This window comes from Pelobates fuscus, chromosome 13 (assembly GCF_036172605.1).
Source record: "Pelobates fuscus isolate aPelFus1 chromosome 13, aPelFus1.pri, whole genome shotgun sequence".
Lineage (NCBI taxonomy): Eukaryota > Metazoa > Chordata > Amphibia > Anura > Pelobatidae > Pelobates > Pelobates fuscus.
Genome location: NC_086329.1, coordinates 43,795,646 through 43,816,910, shown reverse-complemented (window position 1 = coordinate 43,816,910; position 21,265 = coordinate 43,795,646). Strand labels below are relative to the sequence as shown.

General features: G+C 40.1%; 1 protein-coding gene across 6 annotated transcripts in view; it reads right to left on the bottom strand.

Annotated features, from left to right (window-relative positions):
- FOXN3 (forkhead box N3) overlaps nt 1-21,265 on the bottom strand; it is a 220,076-nt gene that overhangs the window by 6,850 nt on the left and 191,961 nt on the right. For 5 of the 6 annotated variants that reach the window (XM_063440079.1, XM_063440081.1, XM_063440082.1 and 2 more), the window contains exons 5-6: nt 9,215-9,280; nt 2,510-2,606 (exon numbers count right to left, since the gene is read on the bottom strand). In XM_063440079.1, the coding sequence (XP_063296149.1) occupies nt 2,510-2,606; nt 9,215-9,280 (163 nt within the window). The remainder of the gene's footprint in view (nt 1-2,509; nt 2,607-9,214; nt 9,281-21,265) is intronic. The other variant, XM_063440083.1, reaches the window with a different exon arrangement.

Genomic DNA, 21,265 nt, shown 5'->3' with positions numbered 1-21,265 from the left:
GTGAGGCCTCCATGTCACGTGGCCGAGTTTCATTGTCTGTGCCGCGGAGGCTCCTCTAGTGGCTGTCAGTACATCAGCAACTTGAGGAAGATTAAACCCTGCAATGTAAGCATGTATTAAAGACTGCAATGTTTTACATTAGAGGGTTAAAAATGACAGGACCACTGCACCCGGACAACTTCGCTAAGATGAAGTAGCCTGGGTGTATTTTAACATCCACCACCACTCTGTTCAATGATTATTTTTACCAGCTTTCCATGCACTTTAATACATGAAAAATAAATATATATATATATATATATATATATATATATATATATATATATATATAAGAAACCAAGAGGGCTGCACTCACCTGAACATGCATACATTATAGGGTGCTGCTGGGGCCAAATATACAAAATACAGAATCCAGCGCACTCGCTTATTCACTAAACAATGATTTCAAATCTTAGAGATTGTAATAGTTTTATTTAAAAACACCTCACCTAGGCAAAAAAAGATGGGGGTTTAGTTACATTATATGATCATACATTGCATAAGCCTGCCAACTATGTCAAAGTACCCCATATTCAGCAGGTCCCATCCTTGTAGCAGCCTAATGCTTGCTCTTATGAGATTAATCCACTTACTTGTGAAATACTTCCTTACTGGGACTCTCTGCAAGTCAAGGCTAAATAGGGTCCTGGAATGAGGCACCTGTGACAGGGAGGGGTGCAAAACCAAGGAGTTGGCCCGGGACTCCCAAATATATAAAAGAAACCAAGAGGGCTGCACTCACCTGAACATGCATACATTATAGGGTGCTGCTGGGGCCAAAATATACAAAATACAGAATCCAGCGCACTCGCTTATTCACTAAACAGTGATTTCAAATCTTAGAGATTGTAATAGTTTTATTTAAAAACTTGCAGCACTCACGGAATGTAAAAGTTCTAGTCTATTAATTCATTTAAAAATATCACGATCAACGTTTCAGTCCACTAGACGGGACTTTCCTCAGGATCAATTGATACCTCTTTGGATACCTGGATAACCAAGCCCTAGCTTAGCTTCCGGCACACAAGGCATATTATAGCGTGAGTGCAAGAATTGTTATATATATTTATTTGTAAACACACATGAAAAATGTCCTAGTGTTCTGCTTGAAATCAGTGGCACATTAATCTGAAGCTGCAGCCCTGGCTGTCATGAAATATTTTATTGCAATCATTCCTGGAGACCTATTGAAACACGTTTTAGAACTGAAAATAATTTAGAAAAAAAAAAAGAAGCATAATCTTTGCCAGAGTAGAATAAATCTTCCCATGAATTATACAAAATGCACAAACATGTCTTTATTCATGTAGCAAGAGGATTAGTTCTGATTTGAGTTATTTTTAGAATGGAGATTTTTAATCAGATTAAGGTTTTGCATCAGTGAAATGAGAAAATGTGTTTACATATCCTGTTTCAAAAGTAAAACTGGCAGTTGCCCTCACTTCCTTTGTCACACTGAACTTCCTGTAACTGTTAAAGGGACACTGTAGGCATCCAGACCACTTCAGTTTATTGAAGTGGTCTGGGTGTTGCGTCCCTTTTGCACCTAGTGCTGCAATGTTAAACATTGCAGTTCCAGAGAACTGGAATGTTTACACTGCAGCTCTAAGTCTGCCCTCAGTGGCTGTCTACCAGAGCTCTACACGAGGACATACTGCGTCAGATTTTCCCCATACGAAAGCATTGAATAATGCTTTCCTATGGGGAGATCTAATGCGCGCGCAGCCATTGTCGCACATGCACATTAGGTCTCCTCCGCCAGCTCACATTCGAGGGGGAGGAGCGTGGGCACAGCCTGACCCAGCGCCGAGGGACATCGGCGCTGGATTCAGGTAAGTGGCTGAGGGGTTTTTCATCCCTTCACTCAGTCTGCATGGAGATAATGAACTTTCCTTATAGAGATGCATTGATTCAATGCATCTCTATGATGAGATGCTGATTGGCCAGGGCTGTGTTTGGCTTGAGCTGGCTCTGCCACTGATCTGCCTTTTTGATGAGCTCAGCCAATCCAATCCTTTCCAATGGGAAATCATTGTGATTGGCTCAGATCAACACTTCTGATGTCAGCCAAGTAGGCAGGTCAGTGGCAGAACCAGCAGCATCAGGCCAGAATAAAATCAAGATTTTACTATATTTAGGGAGGGAAGGGGGAGGCATGATGGTGTTTTTAACACTATAGGATCAGGAATACATGTGTGTGTACCTGACACTATAGTGTTCCTTTAAGTTAGGCAATAACATCCAAACCTCAGGATGTACTTGTAAACTAGATGCAAACTAAATGTTACCTTCCTTGTTAAATGTGTTGATATTTGTATTATTCATTTCTGCTGAGCACTCCCACAATCCATGTGGTTTTATAGGCCTAAATTCCTTTGTGCATATAACAATATGGCTACACATTTTCCAAACAATGGCACATTTTTGCTACCTTAAATGGCACAAGAGAGAAGTGTCGGCATTAACGCACCTTACGGCGGCGGCCATGCTTCCAATTGGATTGATCGGCAATGGGAAGATCCCTCTGCTCAGGACACGGGTTCCATTTTGTATAACTCCTGGTGACACTGTGAACAAAACACAAACATCGGTAAGCACCATCCGGCAGCAGCACAAAGCACCATACACAGAAAAAACAAAACAAGGTTATTACAAACTCATGGTAAAAGTAAACAAAAGAACGCTCCAATGATTCGGTTTTGATTGTACAGAACATCCCTACCCCCCTGCTTGAGACAGTAAACTGGCTTCACAGTATTCAGGGAGAGAGCTGAACAGGTCAAGCTATTTAATAACACAGGGCAAAGTTTAGAAAAGATACGGGAGCTTAACACAAGCTGAACGGGCAATATCTTATTTCATATAATCTGTAAAGGAATAAAAAGGCCAAAAAGGGTGGAGTAAGGGATTCCGGCACAGAGACAAGCCACAACAGTCCATTATAACAGACTGCGCCTGAATGTTTACAAGATATAAAACGCTCACAAAAAAAGACTCAAGTCCATCTAACTCTGCCTTTCACAAAGCTCTGCTTATACTGTTGTACCAGAGGAAGGAAAGGAGAAAGAAAAATAAATTAAATAAGAACATCCACACATTTGTTCATCCAGATATTTTATATTGTATTATAAATTCTTCCACGTGCCTTTCTTTTCGAATGTTTTGAATAAATCTAAGTTTTCAAAATTTGTTAACGCGCTCGCAAGTATCATCAGCATGTTTTATCTCTAATCTAGTCTAGTGATGACACGGACAATTTACAATTCGTTGCCACGTGTCTGATGGACATAGAAGAGATCTATCAAATTTCTTCAGATTCTCAAACCTTCCTTCTTTCACATTCCAAGCCAGCAATGTCTGCCATACAACAGATATGAATATGCACAAATGGAGGCATTATGGAAAATGCCCATACAATGGCTGCAAGTGACAATAAAGTAATGCTTATTTAATCATCTCTAATGATCCAACCAATAAAAACAACAACAAAAAAAAGTCATGCCTAATGTTTGTGTTTCGTTGTTAATGGCTTGTAAAAGTTAATTGGTTAAATCACTTGTAGTGGCCCTTAAAAAAAGAAGAAAAAAACCCCACACATTTCCCATTAGCAAGACCTTTTGTTAACCACTGGGGAAGAAAAACCTCAATCTGTGTTATTTATTTTTACATAAAAATAGGGCACTTTCTATTGCACATCAGAAGAGTACCAAGAGCATGAAATGTATATAACCCCTTCGGTTCCCCGGGCTTTAAGGGAATGAGGTTTTGCATTATTTAAAAGTCTAATGGGGGTATTTATTCCTTGTTGAGGGAAATAACATTGAGCACGGAACACGGGTTCTGCAGGAAAAGTACCAACTGCTACCTCTCAGCTTTTATTAGGATACTAGGATTGGAGTCTAGTTACAAATGTGACCTTCTTAATCTCATGCACTTTGCAGATGTAAAATCAATATGCTCTTTTTTTTTTTTTCCCCTAACATGTTTATAAGAGACCTGATCAGCACATTAAACATTGGGGCTGGGGAACTACCGACTATAATTTTCTTTCAGCCTGTAGACGGCAGAACATTGTTATGGTTGTAGTCCAACAATTTGATGGCTTTTTATTTTATTGAATTAAATACACCAGGCTTTATTAGAAAATTGACATAGCAAATATTACCCAAGTAACAGTTTTTGATTACCTCCACTACCTGCATTTTTTTTTGTCCCAGATCACAATAAATTATACTTCTACTAGTAAGCAGTCTGTGTCAGATCCCGACATTCAGTCAGAGCAAAACGAGTGACATCACCCATTTTCCAGGATGTAACTTTTCCAGTCGGAAATATTGTAAATATCCCCTTTGCAATTTATTTCTAGCACATTTACCCGGTCACTCGCAGAGCATAGGACAATAGTACGTTTAGTATCCTTCTCAAAAAGGAAAAATCTTGTTACATATGCACACAGTAGTGGCTTATGAAACAATTAAACCCCTTTTACTAGTTTGAAGGAAAAAAGTAGCAATTAGCAATCTATATGTTGCCCATTGTACAGCACTATGGAATTTTGCTGGCGCGATATAAATAATAAAATAAACAGAATAATATGTTGGGATTGATCGTTCCAGAATTCACATCGAAAAACACGACTTATACTTTTGCTTGCTAATCTCCTGCTTGGCTAAGAGATAAGATTGCTAAACCTTATCTATGTATGGTAATGGAATTACGGTATACAGATTGGTTGTTAAGCAACACAACAAGCAGGCCTGCAGTTCCCTGTCCGGCCTCTTTACAGAGATCACATCACTGGATGCTGAAGGAAACTAGTGCTCCATAATATCGCAGCTTTCAATGGAGGGCTCGGGGCAGCAAACCAAGAATCTGCACACCCACAGCCGTCAGAGAGACTAAAAATACTGCCGCCTGAGAAAGCAAGATTTCACTGTAACCGACCCCCTCCCCTCCAAGGATTTAAGAAGCTATTTGTGGAAAGTCTGTGTCACAACTTGACGTGGCCCTAGATTCACATCGGCAACCGGAAATCCGTGAGACCTATTTACTAAGTGCGCCACGCTGCTCTAAACAGATTTTTTTTTTTTTTAAAGAACACAACGAATTGACTCTGAGCAAGTATTACCACAAATCTTCTGGCATCAAAGAGTTAAACGCAATCTGTTTTTCCCCACAGAGGCCTTTGTTCCCCTTTCCCTGTAAGATTCCTTTGTGTTTTGTTATAGGGACATTCTTATTAATGGATAACATTTTACCATACCTGAAAACTGACTAATCTGCCCCCTCAGTTATCCATCGCACCATCCAGGGCTTCAACTTAAACATTTCTTCCTTTAATCAAGGGCTAATTACAGCCCGAACATGAATCTGTGCCGTGTTTAAGCAAAACACGTATGAGGTAATCATAATATTGAAACCATTTTTGACAATTTTCATTTACGTGACAGCTGTTTGTGAATAATTTACCAGCAGCACGTTTTAATTCCTTGTCACGCTGAAACAATTCTGGCAACGTGGACAGTTACTATAATTAGGCTTTTCACGATTGATTCATCCAAAACACAGAACATTCTGGGCTGCCCTGACATGAGTGGACAATAGAGGACATCCGTCCAGAAGAAAAGGATCAATCATCCCTATATCACCAATATCTTCTCCCCTTCTACGAGACCATCAATAGAGTATCCATCTATAATCCAAGAACATAGATGTTACACTCTACTACAAATCTATGGAATGCCAATATCTTACCCTTCTAGAATGCAAAAGGATGCCAATATCTTACAATTCTAGAACTCAAGAGGATGCCAATATTTTAACCTTCTATAGTCACAGCATCAGCCAATGTAGTACCAATGTATAACTCAGGAAATCCAAATCTTAAAATTCTGCATCCCTAGATAAAGCAAACGTGAAACTCTTTTACAACCTTAAATAATGCAAATATCTTAATTTAAAAAAAATGAAAGTGAAAACTTTAACCTTCCTGGTGGTAATCCAGAGCGCGGCTCGGGGTTAATTTTCAGTACCAAAAGCGGTAACACTGAGCCATGCTCGGGATTACACTGTAGTATCACTTACCTTGCCCCTTCAAGTCCCCGGTGTCTTTCGCCCAATGCCAGCATCCGCCTTCCGGGTTCCTTTTCCCTTTGAGCGCCGCCTGGCAGAACCAGGCAGGAAATAAAAAAAATATGCAAACACACAATACATTGTAAAAACAATGTACCACTTTAACATAAAAAAATACTGACATAATCAGACCCCCAGGAAGGTTAAAGAACTAGACAAAAATGGTAGCATTTAAATATATATATATATATATATATATATATATATATATATATATATATTTCTTTTTTTATTTAAACATAGCTTTGGTTTGGTAACCATCAAATTACTCATACACAAAGGTGACCACCACGTTAATATTTCCTGCTCTAGAAGTACAATAAAGCATACTCTCCCAACAATGGTGTCCCATGATTTGGGAAGCCAATGACAAAAATCATGTCACTGACACTGCCCTAAGGAATGAGGACAGGTCCTCCTGAAGAACTAGTAGGTCAGCCTGGTATGGACACATGCCAGGCTGCCTGCCAACCAAACAGTCCAGCCCACTGAGGGAAGACCATGCATGTATTCAGGGATCTCTGCAGGGTACCTGAGCCCTTATATAGCACAAGCACGTCTAATGATGCGCTCACGCTACGCTTCTTGGGATTGGGAGACCTGATAAATTACAAATCTGAACAACATTAAGACCAAGCTTAACGAATTGCTAAACAAGGTTAAAAAAATACAGATCTACTGATTGATTAACCAAAACAGTTTGAAGTCATAAATTGGGCAGAAAAACGTTACAAATTTGCAACACAAGAGTTGCTGCTAGATTACTGTATTTTTCAGATAATTATGTTGTAAGGGCCTTTGCAACATCAGATATTATCATTCGCTATATGGGTCACGGTCGAAACCCCATACCCTCTGTGTTGAGTGTGACTTTAACTAGATACTGAATCCATGTTCTGAAGTCATTTAAGAGGCTTGGAGATTAGAAGTTAAATATCTGAGAAGTGCCTTTTCAAAGAAAAACACAGAAGCCTTGCCTGCTGGGATTTCCGCCTCCACCCTTTTTATCATGTTTTGTATTTAACAAGTGCCATGTTTGCCATTGGTAAACAGCAGAATGTTGACCTGCATGCCGATACTTGCAAACATACCATGTGGTATAATTAATAAGTTTGAGAAAGTTTGGGAAAGTTTAGGTGTGCGAAGTATTAATGTCACAGAACACAAGGTACCGGTAGGCAACTTATTATTTTTTTCTTGATACCATGGTTTGTAAACTGGATTTTATTCTCTCATCATTGCGTTATGGTCAGTTATCAGCTTACCACAACTCCATGTTAAGTCAATAAAACCCTATATAACTAAAAGCTACTTTACTTTATATGCAACGTTCACGAATGCAGAATTCATATGCTTGGAAGGAAAAATAAAGGGTCAATCCAGACACCGTAGCTACTTCATATTAAATCTTAAGGTAATATGGCCCCAGGACCTTTAGACACCACAACGACTTTAATGAGATGAAGTCATGAGGATTATGAATGGTCCTTTAATTCGTTAATGAAGGAAGGTTCCAAAAGGCAAAGACTTGGATCAGTTAATTGTATCCTCGTTTCACACTATGAATTCTATATACCACTGCAGCCTTTTTCATTTACTAAATATCAGCATGAACATGGGACAACTGTATGAAAATACACAGCAACTGGCAAACCGTGTACAAAGATATGTCAGAGTAATTCTTTTTAACATAATATTCAATAAATGGCATTGTTTTTTGTTTTTTAATGTTCTGCAATTTTCAAGTCCTACACCAGCAGCCAGGCTTTAAAAGATTCCCCACTGTAAGTCCAGGGCACACTCACCCCAAGGACGTATTTCTACATGGTCAGGGCTGAATTTGCACTCGCTAACTGCCAGTGGAAATTATGCGCTGTGAATAAAGGACGGATATAGTGTAGGGTGACGGTATATTAATAAGGCACGTAAGACATTGTAATTCTCAGTACCTCCATCCAATATCCATTTTAGAAAACAAGACAAAATACTCAAATTGTGCTACTGATGCATAGTGGTGGATGGATATTTTACACACTTGGGGGAGGAAAAAACAAGCAAAAGAAGAAAATAAAGAAATAACTTTGTATGCAGCTGAGTGATCTAATTATATAACATTGTAATAATGTAATTTATGTAGTCATGTAGATATTATACAGAGAGTTGCTTGCAGTTTTATATAGTTGTGTGTTTACATTACTTTACACTACAACTTTTTCCTAAACAAGGTATTTAGTTTTATGCTACTGACCTTTGAAAACACTTTCTTCCACTTAATGTAACCCTTAATTGCAATCTTGAGATTTACCTGTGCAGATAACTGCAATTTCCATGTTGCAGTCCCTGCTGTCTCCCCTAGGTGGCGGGCATTTTTGACAGTTTGCAAACTTGTGTATAAATTGGCCAGAGATAAAAGAGCATAACACAGACACAAAATATCAGGCCCTAATTTGTTAAAGGCAGCCTGTCTAGAAGTAAAATTGCATGGTATGATTAAAACCTTGGTTTTCCTAGTAGCATGCAATTAACCGTACACCTCACTCGAAAGCTGAAGGTGTTTATTTATGTTGGATATCACAATCAAAAGATAAAATAATGGATCCCTTCGAGCCAACCTCTAATAACTACTATACTATTGTACACTGTAATGTATCAACTCTGTACTGAACTGGCTTTTCTCGAAAACGTAAACTGTATGTTAATATGCTTGATAGATAAATAAATAATTAAAAAAAATTATATATGATTAAATATATTGTGAAATTCCAGTAATAATTCTACAGTGTTCCTGACTGATTCCTGTAACATCAGAAGAGGCCGCCATGATGTGTGGCTTAAAACCTCTCTCCTTACTGTGTGTGCTGAACAATTTCGTTGATTGACCACCAGTCACAGCAGCGTTTGCAGCTAAAAAATCTCCATCAAATGGTCAGCCAAAAAAAAAAGATTAAATCTGCAGTAGCTGTGGTGACTGCCTATTCCTTGCACCAGTGTCTATTAATTTGTAACATTGTTATCTATGTACTATATAGAGGCTTCTACTCACAACCTGCGTGTAAATCATTGGGAGAATTCAATAACATCATGGTACTCGCTGCGTCAATGTCGGGATCTGGAAAAATCAACCAATAGACAGGTTATTAAGAATCAAGCTAACCTTTTATTCCACTTCACTAAACTTTAAAAACAATGAATGCAAAAGGGGACAAATGAAGGGCTTTTCAGACGTATTTATCCCACCACCACGAAAATGAAATCATCAGCAGGTTTTCAAACTGAGATTTAGTTTCAGTGTGTCTTTGACGTATACAAGGAAAGGTCAAAGTACTTAGACTGAATGATTAGCCTTTTTCGTTAACTGTCCCTAATGGGAGAGAATTCTAGCCTTTGCCCTCATCTTGTTAATTTAGGTAAATTTCCCAGAGTAGAATGAAGTCCAATGATAGATTTCAAATGACTCAGAAGAATAATTATGAGCCGAAAAAGGAGTTATCGAGATAAGATTGCAAAGTTGCAAACAGAGTCTGAAGGACATAAACAAAACATGTAGACAGACACCTTACAATAGTACATCTCGTTTTTTCCTGCATGTAAAGACTCAAAGCTTGCCAAATACTTAGATGACAAAATAATCAAGCATTTTGCAGACAAGCAGCAAGAGTTTGCTCGTTAAAAAGCCAGCAAATTTTATTTTCACTGTTCAGAAGCGTCTCTGCCGTTGCCTCTAATCTCGTCGCCAAACCTATTTCAGTCCTGTCACTTGACAGATGGCAAGATGCAGGGAGCAAGGGATATATTTTTCCATTATAAGTTTACTACCCCCCCCCCCCTTTCCTTGCACACGCAGAAGCTGCAGCCATAGTAACCAGAGTTGCCATGGCAACAGTAAACATCCAGGACCGGCCACTGGATAAACTGAAAAGAACATCTGCCCCAGCATTGCGTTCCATCTGCCCTGGGGGCGAAACTCGCTAACGAAGCAGAGAGGCCGCGTGACAGACACAGCCGACTCTTACCATATCCGAGCAGACGGAGTGTGCAATTGAATCATACAAAGCAACTCTACCTAGCAGCTTACAGGCTGCATTAGGGCTAAACGGAATGACTAATGATCAGCGCATTTTCACTTGTCACTATTTGTACTAAATTACACACCCAAAAAATTCAATTTACTGCTAACAGCTTTGCGGAACATTATTTTGGGGTATTATTACATTTTGCAGATACGAGATGTGCCATTTTTTTTTTTTTATCCATACTGAGTGTATGCGAGTATTATTCTGCCAGCATAGAATGCAATAGACATAGGGTTTAGACTATTCATCTATATTAAAAAGGAATGGATCTTCAGTGCAACAGATGGGACTGAGAAACCGAACATTTCAAATGGAGAAATGAAAATCATTCTGCTTTCACACAGGGAAGGTTAAAACAGAACATGGATGTGAAGCCTAAATAAAGGTGCAAAAATATTTACCTCCGAGAATGTTAACCCTGAAACCTCTGAGGGTGAGGAATACATACTATGTAGCATTTCATAAACACATTAATAGGGTTCTATGCTAAACACCAACATTTATCAAATGTAATCCACATTGTGAAATTATAGCTATAATAGTTGAGATGCTCAGATCAGTCATTTAAAGGGGTTCCCAATATTTTTTTATTCATGGCATTAACCCTTTGGCATAGTGTATCAACATTGTGCAATACCCCCTTCCCCTCCCAACAATTTTGCGCCATTGCATTAACCTTTTTTTGGTATGTGTGTATCAAGGTGTGTGTATCTGAGTTTGTATGTACCAGTGTGGGTCAAGTTGTGCATATCTGTGTGTCACATAGTGGCACACAGACCCACACATTGACACACAGATACACATACTGACAGATGCACACACACACACAGTAACACACCTTGATACACAGATTCACACACACTGACACAGGTACCCATACACACACACAGGCACATACACATATGTTTAACTTACCTTTTTTCTTCCTTCAGTGCTGCAGGCTGCAGGCTGAGGATGGTGTGCCAGGTCAGCAGCTGCTTACTCCCGGCTGCGCTCCCTTTCCCTCCAGCCAGTGTGCTCTGTCTGGGAGGAAGTGCTGTCACTTCCTCCCATCATTCCATACAACAGGGGTCCAGTCGCAGTCTTAGCAATACCCATCGAGTGGCCCTAAATGCTTGGGCCACCCGATGGGCAAATCGCCGTGGAATCCCAATATTGTTTGGAACACTATCTGGGAAACGCTGCTCTAAGCAGTTTAATAACTTAAAGGACCACTCTAGTGCCAGGAAAACATACTGGTTTTCCTGGCACTAGAGTGCCCTGAGGGTGCCCCCACCCTGAGGGACCCCCTCCCGCCCGGCTCTGGAAAGGGGAAAGTGTTTAAAACTTACCTTTTTCCAGCGGTGGGCGGGGAGCTCTCCTCCTCCGATCCTCCTCTTCTCCTCCCCGTCGGCTGAATGCGCACGCGCGGCAAGAGCTGCGCGCGCATTCAGCCGGTCGCATAGGAAAGCATTCATAATGCTTTCCTATGGACGCTTGCGTGCTCTCACTGTGATTTTCACAGTGAGAATCACGCAAGCACCTCTAGCGGCTGTCAATGAGACAGCCACTAGAGGAAATAGGGGAAGGCTTAACCCATTCACAAACATAGCCGTTTCTCTGAAACTGCTATGTTTATGAAAAAATGGGTTAACCCTAGAAGGACCTGGCACCCAGACCACTTCATTAAGCTGAAGTGGTCTGGATGCCTAGAGTGGTCCTTTAAGGAAATTAACCATTTTTTTTGATGCCCTTGCATTGCATGCTGCTATGTCTAACTGCACAAAAACTGGTTTTGATCCCACAATCTCTTCTTAAAAAAGTAGGCAAATAATCCAATAGAGGACACATAAGAAATTATAGGGACACTATAGTTTCAGAACAACTACAGCTTAAAGGGCAACTATAGTGCCAGGAAAACGAACTAGTGGCACTGTAGCTTCCCCTTCGGGCCAAGGCCCACTCCCGCAGCGCTTAAGGGCTTAATAACACCTTCAGTCACTTACCTGGGTCCAGCGGCTGCTGGCGGGGGAGACCTAATTCACAAGCGTGGCAATGGCGCATTAGACCTACCCATAGGAAAGCATGTTTCAATGCTTTACTACAGGGGATTCCGGCAACTTGGTCATGCAGAGTGTGGGCACGTTGAACATCATGTCTGGAAGCACCATCTAGCGGCTGTCAGAGACCGCAACTAGAGGTGGGATTAGCCCTGTAATCAAAACACTGCGGTTTCTCCAAAACCGCAGTGTTTTGACTAACAGGGCTAAGGGGAGAGGGGCAAGGCACCCAGACCACTCATATGGGCAGAAGTGGTCTGGGTGTCTACAGTGTCCCTTTAATGTATTTGGTCTGGTGAGTAAAATCATTCCCTTCAGGCATTTTGCAGTAAACACGGTCTTTCCAGAGAAAATGCAGTGTTTACATTACAGCCTCGTGATACCTCCTATGGCCACTCTACAGATGGCTACTAGAGGTGCTTTCTGGGGCAGTACTGCACAGTGACATTGACATTCAGTTTGGCTCGTGTTCACTCTGCCCCTGATCTGCCTCCTTGACACACTCAGCCAATTCAAATCTTTCATATGATATGGGAAAGCATTGTGACTTCTGATGATGTCAACCAAGGAGGCAGATCAGGGGCAGAGATCGCAGCCGACTGATATAAAGGTAAAATTTTACTATATTTAGGGGGGCATGGGTGGGCAGGGGGGTATTTAAATTGCCATTGAGTAGAAAGACATTAAACCATGACACTGAAAAGCAAGGGATATATAAACATCTCCAGATGAATAAATATGAAGACATAGATAAGCACTTTTCATAAAAATATGCAATGACATTTTATGGCAGACCACCTGGCACCCCGACTGGGTGCCTCCGCCAATCGCGGCTTCCTAGTACCTCTGAGTACTTCCAAGCACTCCACCAGACACCATCAGCACTGTATTCCCCACTTCCAGCGTTACAGCTTGGCTGGTGTCTCGCCGTCCTCCACCCACCCTGAACCCAAGACCAGGATCCAGCTATCAGTGGGCAGAGCTCTGCTACTCCAGAGAGTGTAGCAGGCTGCTCTTACAAGAGCAAGTGAGTATAACCCAGAGGAGTATAGTGATCCCCAGGGTAGATACAGCAGTTTACACCACACATGAGATGAGACTATGTTGAGGGTAAGCAGGAACTCGTTTATTGGTATCCACAACTGGCCTTTTATGCAAGTCCCCATGCAAGGGGCACTCCCCGCTGGACCTGAGACTAAACCACAGTAGAAACAATTACACGATTACATTGGCTCTCTGTTCCAGGACACTCCCACACATAATAGGTTAATCCCTCCTCTGTACCTGGTAGATTATTGAGTCAAGTAATGCATTAACTAAATTATCTCCAGACACAAAAACACACATACCTTTAAAACATACAAAACCCCCCAAAAAGTTACATCCCCTGATCTGGGTGACCAACATATCCCAAAATCACCCAGATCAGTCCAGGGGGTTCAAGAATTTCCTGGAAGTCTTGTTTTTGACCGACAGCATGCACGGTCCCATGCCTAAAACAGTTCCAGAGAATAAGGGCTTGCGGTCAGTCTAGTTCGGAAGTTTGGAAAATGAACAAACTACTGAACATAGTCAATGTTCTTACCCTAGAGCTTCTTCCCCTCATCCAGACGAGCGATTTCACAGAACAGTGCCCTTCTAAATTGTATGGAACCAAACGCAGGCGATGTTGGAAGTCCAGCTGTGTTCGGGAGTTTCTGTGTCTGATTTTAGTTCCATGAGATTCATGCCCAAACACCGCTGCCTGAGTTCATGCGAATAAGATGGCCGTCACCTCATGGTTGTCCATAGGAATTGTGGCCACCCAGACAAACAATTTGAACACTGAGGTGAGAACCGTTCCAAGGTGTTAATGGGCATTAACAAGCTCCTTGGTGGTCCCTGGTTCATGCGATTGTTCGGTAGTCGAAGGTCTATTAGGAGCCTTTTTGCATGGCCCATAGTCCTGAGGCAGGAGGTTGGCAAACAGACCCCTCCAAGAACCAGTGGTGAGTTTACTTTTGCCACACATTTCTACATATATCATAAGAAAACATGTTCACAGCTACATGTAAATACAGGTTTGCACTGCAATAGAGAAATGATGTGATGCGAGGGGTAATGGAGGACATAATGTGGAAATGCGATGCAGGTAGGATGGAGAGGACGAGAGACATTGTGGAGGGCAATAAACTGTGGAGAGGGTGGCTGGCGAGGGCAGGATCGGAATGGTGAGGTCAGTGTGTATGTGTATGTTACTGTCTAAGCAGCTAACGTCACAGACTCAGCACTATGTCTTTGTGTTAACCATCCTTCTTCAATTGGCCACTCTAGGTCTAACTCTAATATTTACTGATGCTAGTCACAGCCCTTCACTTACGATAAAAGGAGAAGAAAAAGAAGGGGGGGGGGGGGGGGGAAGAGATGGCAGATGATGTGTTCAAAAGGTAATCTGCATAATGCTACCTGTTCAATTTCTTAATTAACAAGGACAACCACAGAGCAGGGCCATCTCCAAGGCCATCAAGTTATTACTGGACTACATTTCCCAGCAATGTCTGGAAAACATAGTTCAACAATAGGTTGGGGACCAGCATTTCCACATCCCTGCCTTAGAGAATGTTTCAAGTGTACACATAAAAAGTTATTTTTCTTTACTTCTTGTTCCTCATCATTGACGGTGATGTTACTTCCTGTGCGGATATAGAAAGCACACGAATAATATGAAGGGACACTGCAGTAAACATGAGCAGTCTGTATATTTCCTGTACACATGCAAACAGCAGTCATTTGTACATGAACTAGCCAGACTTGCTACAAGAGTAATTGTTGGGATGATGTGGTTATGCAGTGGAAACAGCTGATCACTGTAAAATATAAAAGTCTGCTTCTTATTGAATAGTCCAATTTTGTAACTTAAAAAATAAGTGACCATAAAGCAATTTTTTTTGTATGTTTATTATCGTCTGCTTGGTGCTCTCTTCATCAACTAAATGGAGACTAATGTAAAATGTATCCACACACAAATGTTTATAAAATATCTTATCAACATTTCAAAATGGCAAGGGAAATGTCAACAGTGCACAGTGTAGAGCAAAACACTAGTCTGATCCAGGGGATAATTTTAAAATCAAAAGTTTCAGACAAAACATATGCCCTTAAAAGGGACACTGTACCTGCTTGAAGTGCTTTATCTGTCCCTCTTTTTTTCCTCTTTTACAAAAAGTGCAGATTTCAATATAAATTGGCCCTTTTATAAATGAACCTTGTTACACCCCCTTCACTGTCAATCAGACAACCTTGTTACACCCCCTTCACTGTCAATCAGACAACCTGTCTTGTTATTTCCTGGCTGTTTAGTTCAGTAAAGCTAAACTTTAGAATAAAAGGAACAAGGAGTCTGTGTTATAGGTGTAATACAATATATTGAAAATAAATTGTAAAAAAAAATTACGAAAAATCACAAATTACCTACAACACACACATGATCCTTACGTTCACAAATTTATCATAATCTTACTTTTTTTTTTTTAGGGGTGTTCAATTTTCTGTAAAGATAATTCTTGCTTTTCTTTCATGCTCTATAACCACAAAATGTGGTCTCTGGCCATTACTTCTTATAGTAAAACTACTTTCTTCTACTAATCTGCCCTGGGCTCCAACTGAAGCCGGGTAAAAACACTTTTTCTCTTAAATAAAAGGCTGGTACAGCCCGGAGGACGGGGACTTAACACAATCACTTGGCTTCTGAATTTTGCAGTCAGTATCAGATTCACAAAAACCCACAATGCCAGACTTTCATAATAATTCAACAATCTGCTTCATTGCATTAACCTGTGCACAAAGACTTAAAATCTACCACATTATAGCAATCCATTTGTGGCTGACCCACTTCCGTATTTATTGACTGCATTGAGACAGAAATAGTAGCAAATCCCATCGTCAAAGAACTCCATGCTATAAGGGTGTACGGGTCGGATTGCTATAGCTGTGCGATGGACTAGATTAGAAGGTCATGTGTCCTCTGGGTGTTTGCACAAACACAATAGCACTCTTCAAAAGGTACCTCTGTTATTTTACAATAATCTGCTGACATTCTGCGCCTCCGAATGTCAACATGTCAGCCAGAAAACTTGTGTAAACAGAAATGACAGATATCCAAAGAAATAATGTTGAATAAGTTACAAATATATGTTTTTTAAAAAAATAAAAAATTACGTTTGCGGCAAGCAGACATATGTATATGTTGGTTACGTTTCCGCAACAGGGTTAGTAGTGCAATGTATATGTATCCAGATTTTATAATCCTTCCATTGCATGTTGATGTGCAATCAAGTGCCATGTCTAACCAATAAGTAAATATGCAGAAAACCATTCTAGCAGTACAAGAGCATTTATGCCAAATAATTCAACAAAAAGTCTGAAAAAGAAGAAAACAAATGCACAGATCAAGGGCAAGTCTGTCTTTAATAATCCCACCCTTGTAACATACTGATGATAAAAATAATAATAAATTAATTAAGTCACAGGGTCCACGAAGGACTGGAGCTTTAGTATATTACAGGACGGGTACAACACATGAGAGTTGAATACACTGTTTAAACATCATATCCAAGCAAATGTGTACATGTGTTATAAACCGAAACTAATGTAACAGCTGGACAGGTTAGTGTTGCTATACTTCTTCACCAAATCTTAACCAAAAATGGTGTACAAAGAATAAAGGCGTTTTTTTTTTTTTTTTCTTCCACCAACTCCAAACTTTCAGCACAAGTTGCTCAAACTTTCACACACAGGCAAACTGGACCTTCTCATCCTCAACCGTACAAACGCCAAGCCTAGTTTGGATCCATCTTCAACCCTGCCGTAATGTCAATATAATCCAGCGTTTCCATATAACATAAAATCACTTATGAATGGCATCCACTCACGTCATTAACGTGGGCACGCCAAGGGCTAATACCGCATTCAAAATAAAGTGACAAGCATGCCTTTGGATTCCAAGGGTCTGTACTTTATAGAGACCCGAGCCCTTCAGGGACCAAAAGATCAAACGCAGAGTCCTTAGAGCACAAACCAAAAGGAGATTAAAGCAAGTTTCCCCACAAGAGAACACTTGACAATAAGCATTTTACACGGCCCTATCCCCGAGCTGATCTGTATACACATCGGATAAAGACTTAACATCAGCCCTGGTTGCAGCTGCTGAGGACACAGCAGGGAGCAATGATTAGTGGAACCAAGAAGAGCAGCTTTCTCATTCCACACTCAAGTATTTCTAGATGAAACACGATCGTATCACTTCACTTGCTGCTTTTGGACTTGAAGAAAGTCTTTTAAACCTGTAACCCGTTGAAAGAAAATCGATCAGCACACAGGTTCAACATAAACACTCTTGTTTTTTTTTCCCCCCAACACAAACTCCATGCCATTTTCTATAACTCAAACTTAAAATTCAGTTGTTTTTTGGGGTTTTTTTTTTTTTTTTTTTTTTTTTTTATCGGGTTTCTTTTTGCGCTTTCCTTTAACCCCTTAAGGACACGTGACATGTCATGATTCCCTTTTATTCCAGAAGTTTGGTCCTTAAGGGGTTAAAATCGGTTTTCATTTAAAGTCTATCCAGCTATTACACATCTTTCTTTAAAGTCATTCCGCATATACAAATATTTTCAATATCAGAATTACAGCGGGTGGAAATACTGTATTAATGATTACATGTCCCACAGTCATCAATAACAATTTTGGAGCAAAGATAAACATCAGAAACAGGTTCAATAAAAATAAAATAAAAAAAAAAGGCAAAAAAAATAAAAAACGCAATTATTATTATTTATATAGCACCATCAGATTCCATATCGCTGTACAATGGCAATGAGAAGAAGATAGTCTTCAGAGCTTATTCATATAGGTCCCTAATCGAAGCAGCGGCTCTGAACGTATCTCTGTAGAGGTGGATTGTTTGTGTATTTTGTTTAAGAACCATTAGTGATTACTCAAATAGAAAAAGACACAAATCAGAAATGATTATTGCAAGCGCAAGATAAAAAAGGACGAGATAAATATTCACAGAACCAGCAGTCAATAAGTTCAAGTTATCTGGACATGGTCATAAATGAGGATTTAAAAATAAATAAATAAGCAAAAACATACAGTACACTATATTTCCATACGGATTCTTTCGAAAATATGTTCCCAAAAGCTGGACAATGCATCACAGGTGAGTTTGTTATTTCAGGGTACTACATGAATAAACCAGATTACTACTGGCCTGTCTACTCTGCCAAAACAGGATTAGTCTCTTTGTCATCTTCTGCCACTGGTATAAGAGTAAATGTACTTCCTCATTATCCATCCAAATCTGAATAATATTTGGAGGCTGTAAACAGCGGAGGGCATTAGATCTCATCCTAGGCATTTTAACCCCTATATTAAGCTGAAGTTGTAAAAAGTGTTTAGAGTATACCTTTAAGAACTTTAATCACAATGATTATCTTACTCACAGACGAAGTCTAAACACCTCCAAAAAACTGTTTATTGTGATAGAAGATAAAATCTCAAACTCTTGAGATCGGGTAGTAATACCACAGAATGGAAATTTTAGACGAGTTAAAAATGCCAACTCCGCGCTCCCTCGCTACTTGCATGAATGGCATGCAACAATAACAATTCTATAAAGCTAAATATTGTTAGATTTAGCTAAACTTAGGGCTGTGCGAGAGGGAGAGCCCGTGCATAAAACCCAGAGAGGGGTTAAAACAAGGACATGCTTACATCAACACTCACATTTCACGACAGACAAGAGGTTTAAAAGTAAAACATTCCTTCCACATCGTCTAATCCTGGCGTCTGCTGCGCGCTGCTCATCTCGTTCACTGTGCTTTATGCAATTCCCAAAGGAAGTTACACAGATTAGGCCCCTGAAATTCAATTATTTTTCCATTCTGTAAAGTTTTCCTAAAACACATTTTCCCTGTGTAGGAACTAAAGAATCCTCATGTAAAAACAGGTTCTAAACACTTTGGATCCAAGCATATTTCCCAATCCCACGAATTTGGAAGCTTCCGTAACCGGCTCCTGAATACACCCTCCTCAATATTCCTTGCAACAGTCAGTAATTTAGTAATTATCCTCCCTGAAGCTGGTTGTGTGGCACCTTGTTTCTCAACCAGTGATATGCGCACCAAAGGCAATGCTGTTGGGCTGGCCACCATAGTGCCCCCCAGGAAGGCTGGCTGTGCGCTAAGGCAGAGTAGGCACCTACTTACCCGGACGGCAGGTGCCTACTCTGTACAAATACAGTGTCCAGGGCAGCGAGTAAGAGGTATTCTCTGTTCTCTTCGAGCACTACTCCCTCGCTCGCCCTGCAGTGATGCCAGGTTATGTCCAGCATCACTGTACAGTGTGCGAGAGAGCAGTGCTGGAAGAGCACAAAGATTACACAAACCTCACACTGGATCCCAGGGAAAAGGATCCATTCTCCCAAAGGTAGGGAAAGAGACTTAAATAAATAATAATAAAAAAAATAATATATATATATATATATATATATATACACACACACACACACATATAAAAATTTGTGAGTGCGTATCAAATCAATGTGCATGATTGTGTGTGTCAATGAGTGTTATATATATTTGTGTATTGTATTTTAATTTTTTTTACTTTTTATACTTCAGATAAATACTTCATACACTCCTCCTTACATACACAATATTCACATTATGTCATATTTATTTGAAAAAAATATTCTTTACTACCTTTAATCAGGCTTGTTCTCCATAATGGCGTTTACCGGTACTTAAATATTAATGTTTACAGGTTTCATTCGGAATTTAAATCAATAGAAATTACTTTCTCGAGTCAGGGGTACTTAGGAATTTATTTTATATCTGAAGGTGTACTTCTCCGTAAAAAGTTGAGAAACACTGGTCTAACAGAGTAACACAGATCCCATAGTTTACTCTAAAATGTTGGCATTATACGCTATTGCAGATAATACATTTTAAGGATGTAGTACATGACCACAAATGCAGGTCTAAAAAACTCAGCATGGTGTATAACTCACTAGATCATTTTGTCCTACAATATAACAATATGCAGCAATAAGAATACTCCATGACCACTGCAGCCTGCTGTGGAGTACCCTGACGCTATTTCCTGCAATGGAGCGAACAGTTTTGCAACAGTTTGCCCTTTTGCCTCGATCCTAGTTGGCTTTCAGGGTGCTCTATGGCAGACGAGGCGTATTCGGCTAGTACAGACATTGGGTCTCGCCAGACACTCTCAGCCAACAAATGCAGTTCTGTGCACAGAATTGACGTTAGGCAGCCTGGAACTCTTGTTCCGGCCGGCTAAAGGCGCTGCTGGAAGTGGAGTAACACATCCGGCAGTAAAGGGGTTAAACTCTGCTTCACTATAAAACTTCCTCATAACAACAACAACAAGCAAGGTGCTTGATCTGTCTTCTTGGAGCTCTGTAACTGCAGAATAAAATGTGTAAAAAAAAAAAAAAGTTTCTCCCACCAGGCTGCAATCTCTTAAAGTTTGATGAAAACATACCTATAAATATATCTGTATGTGCTCTGGATTTTTTTTAGAATTGGGGTTTTCATCACATTAATTTTACCACATGACAGGAGGCTTCGTATTTTACATAATCTTTCTTTACTAACTCCATAGCAGCAAAGAAAAGTAATGAGAAAACTGAGAACCAATCACAAGCAAGCATAGGTTATGAGAGGCATGTCTCACTGCAGCGGTTCCTCTTTCTTTGCAGCTCAATCACAAGATAAGTACAGAGTTTTGGTTATCCTCTCTCTGTCCTTTAGTCAACCTTTTTTTTCTCTTTTTCTTATTTGTCTTTAGAATATTGCCGTTTATTACCTTTATTACACTTTCTTTCTCGGGTGGCTACTATCACCCCTCTTCTGAGGTCTTTCCTATCCCTACCGGTTTCACCTCAGGTACCTCCCTTTCTGTTCTTGGGGTCCATGGTGCTCT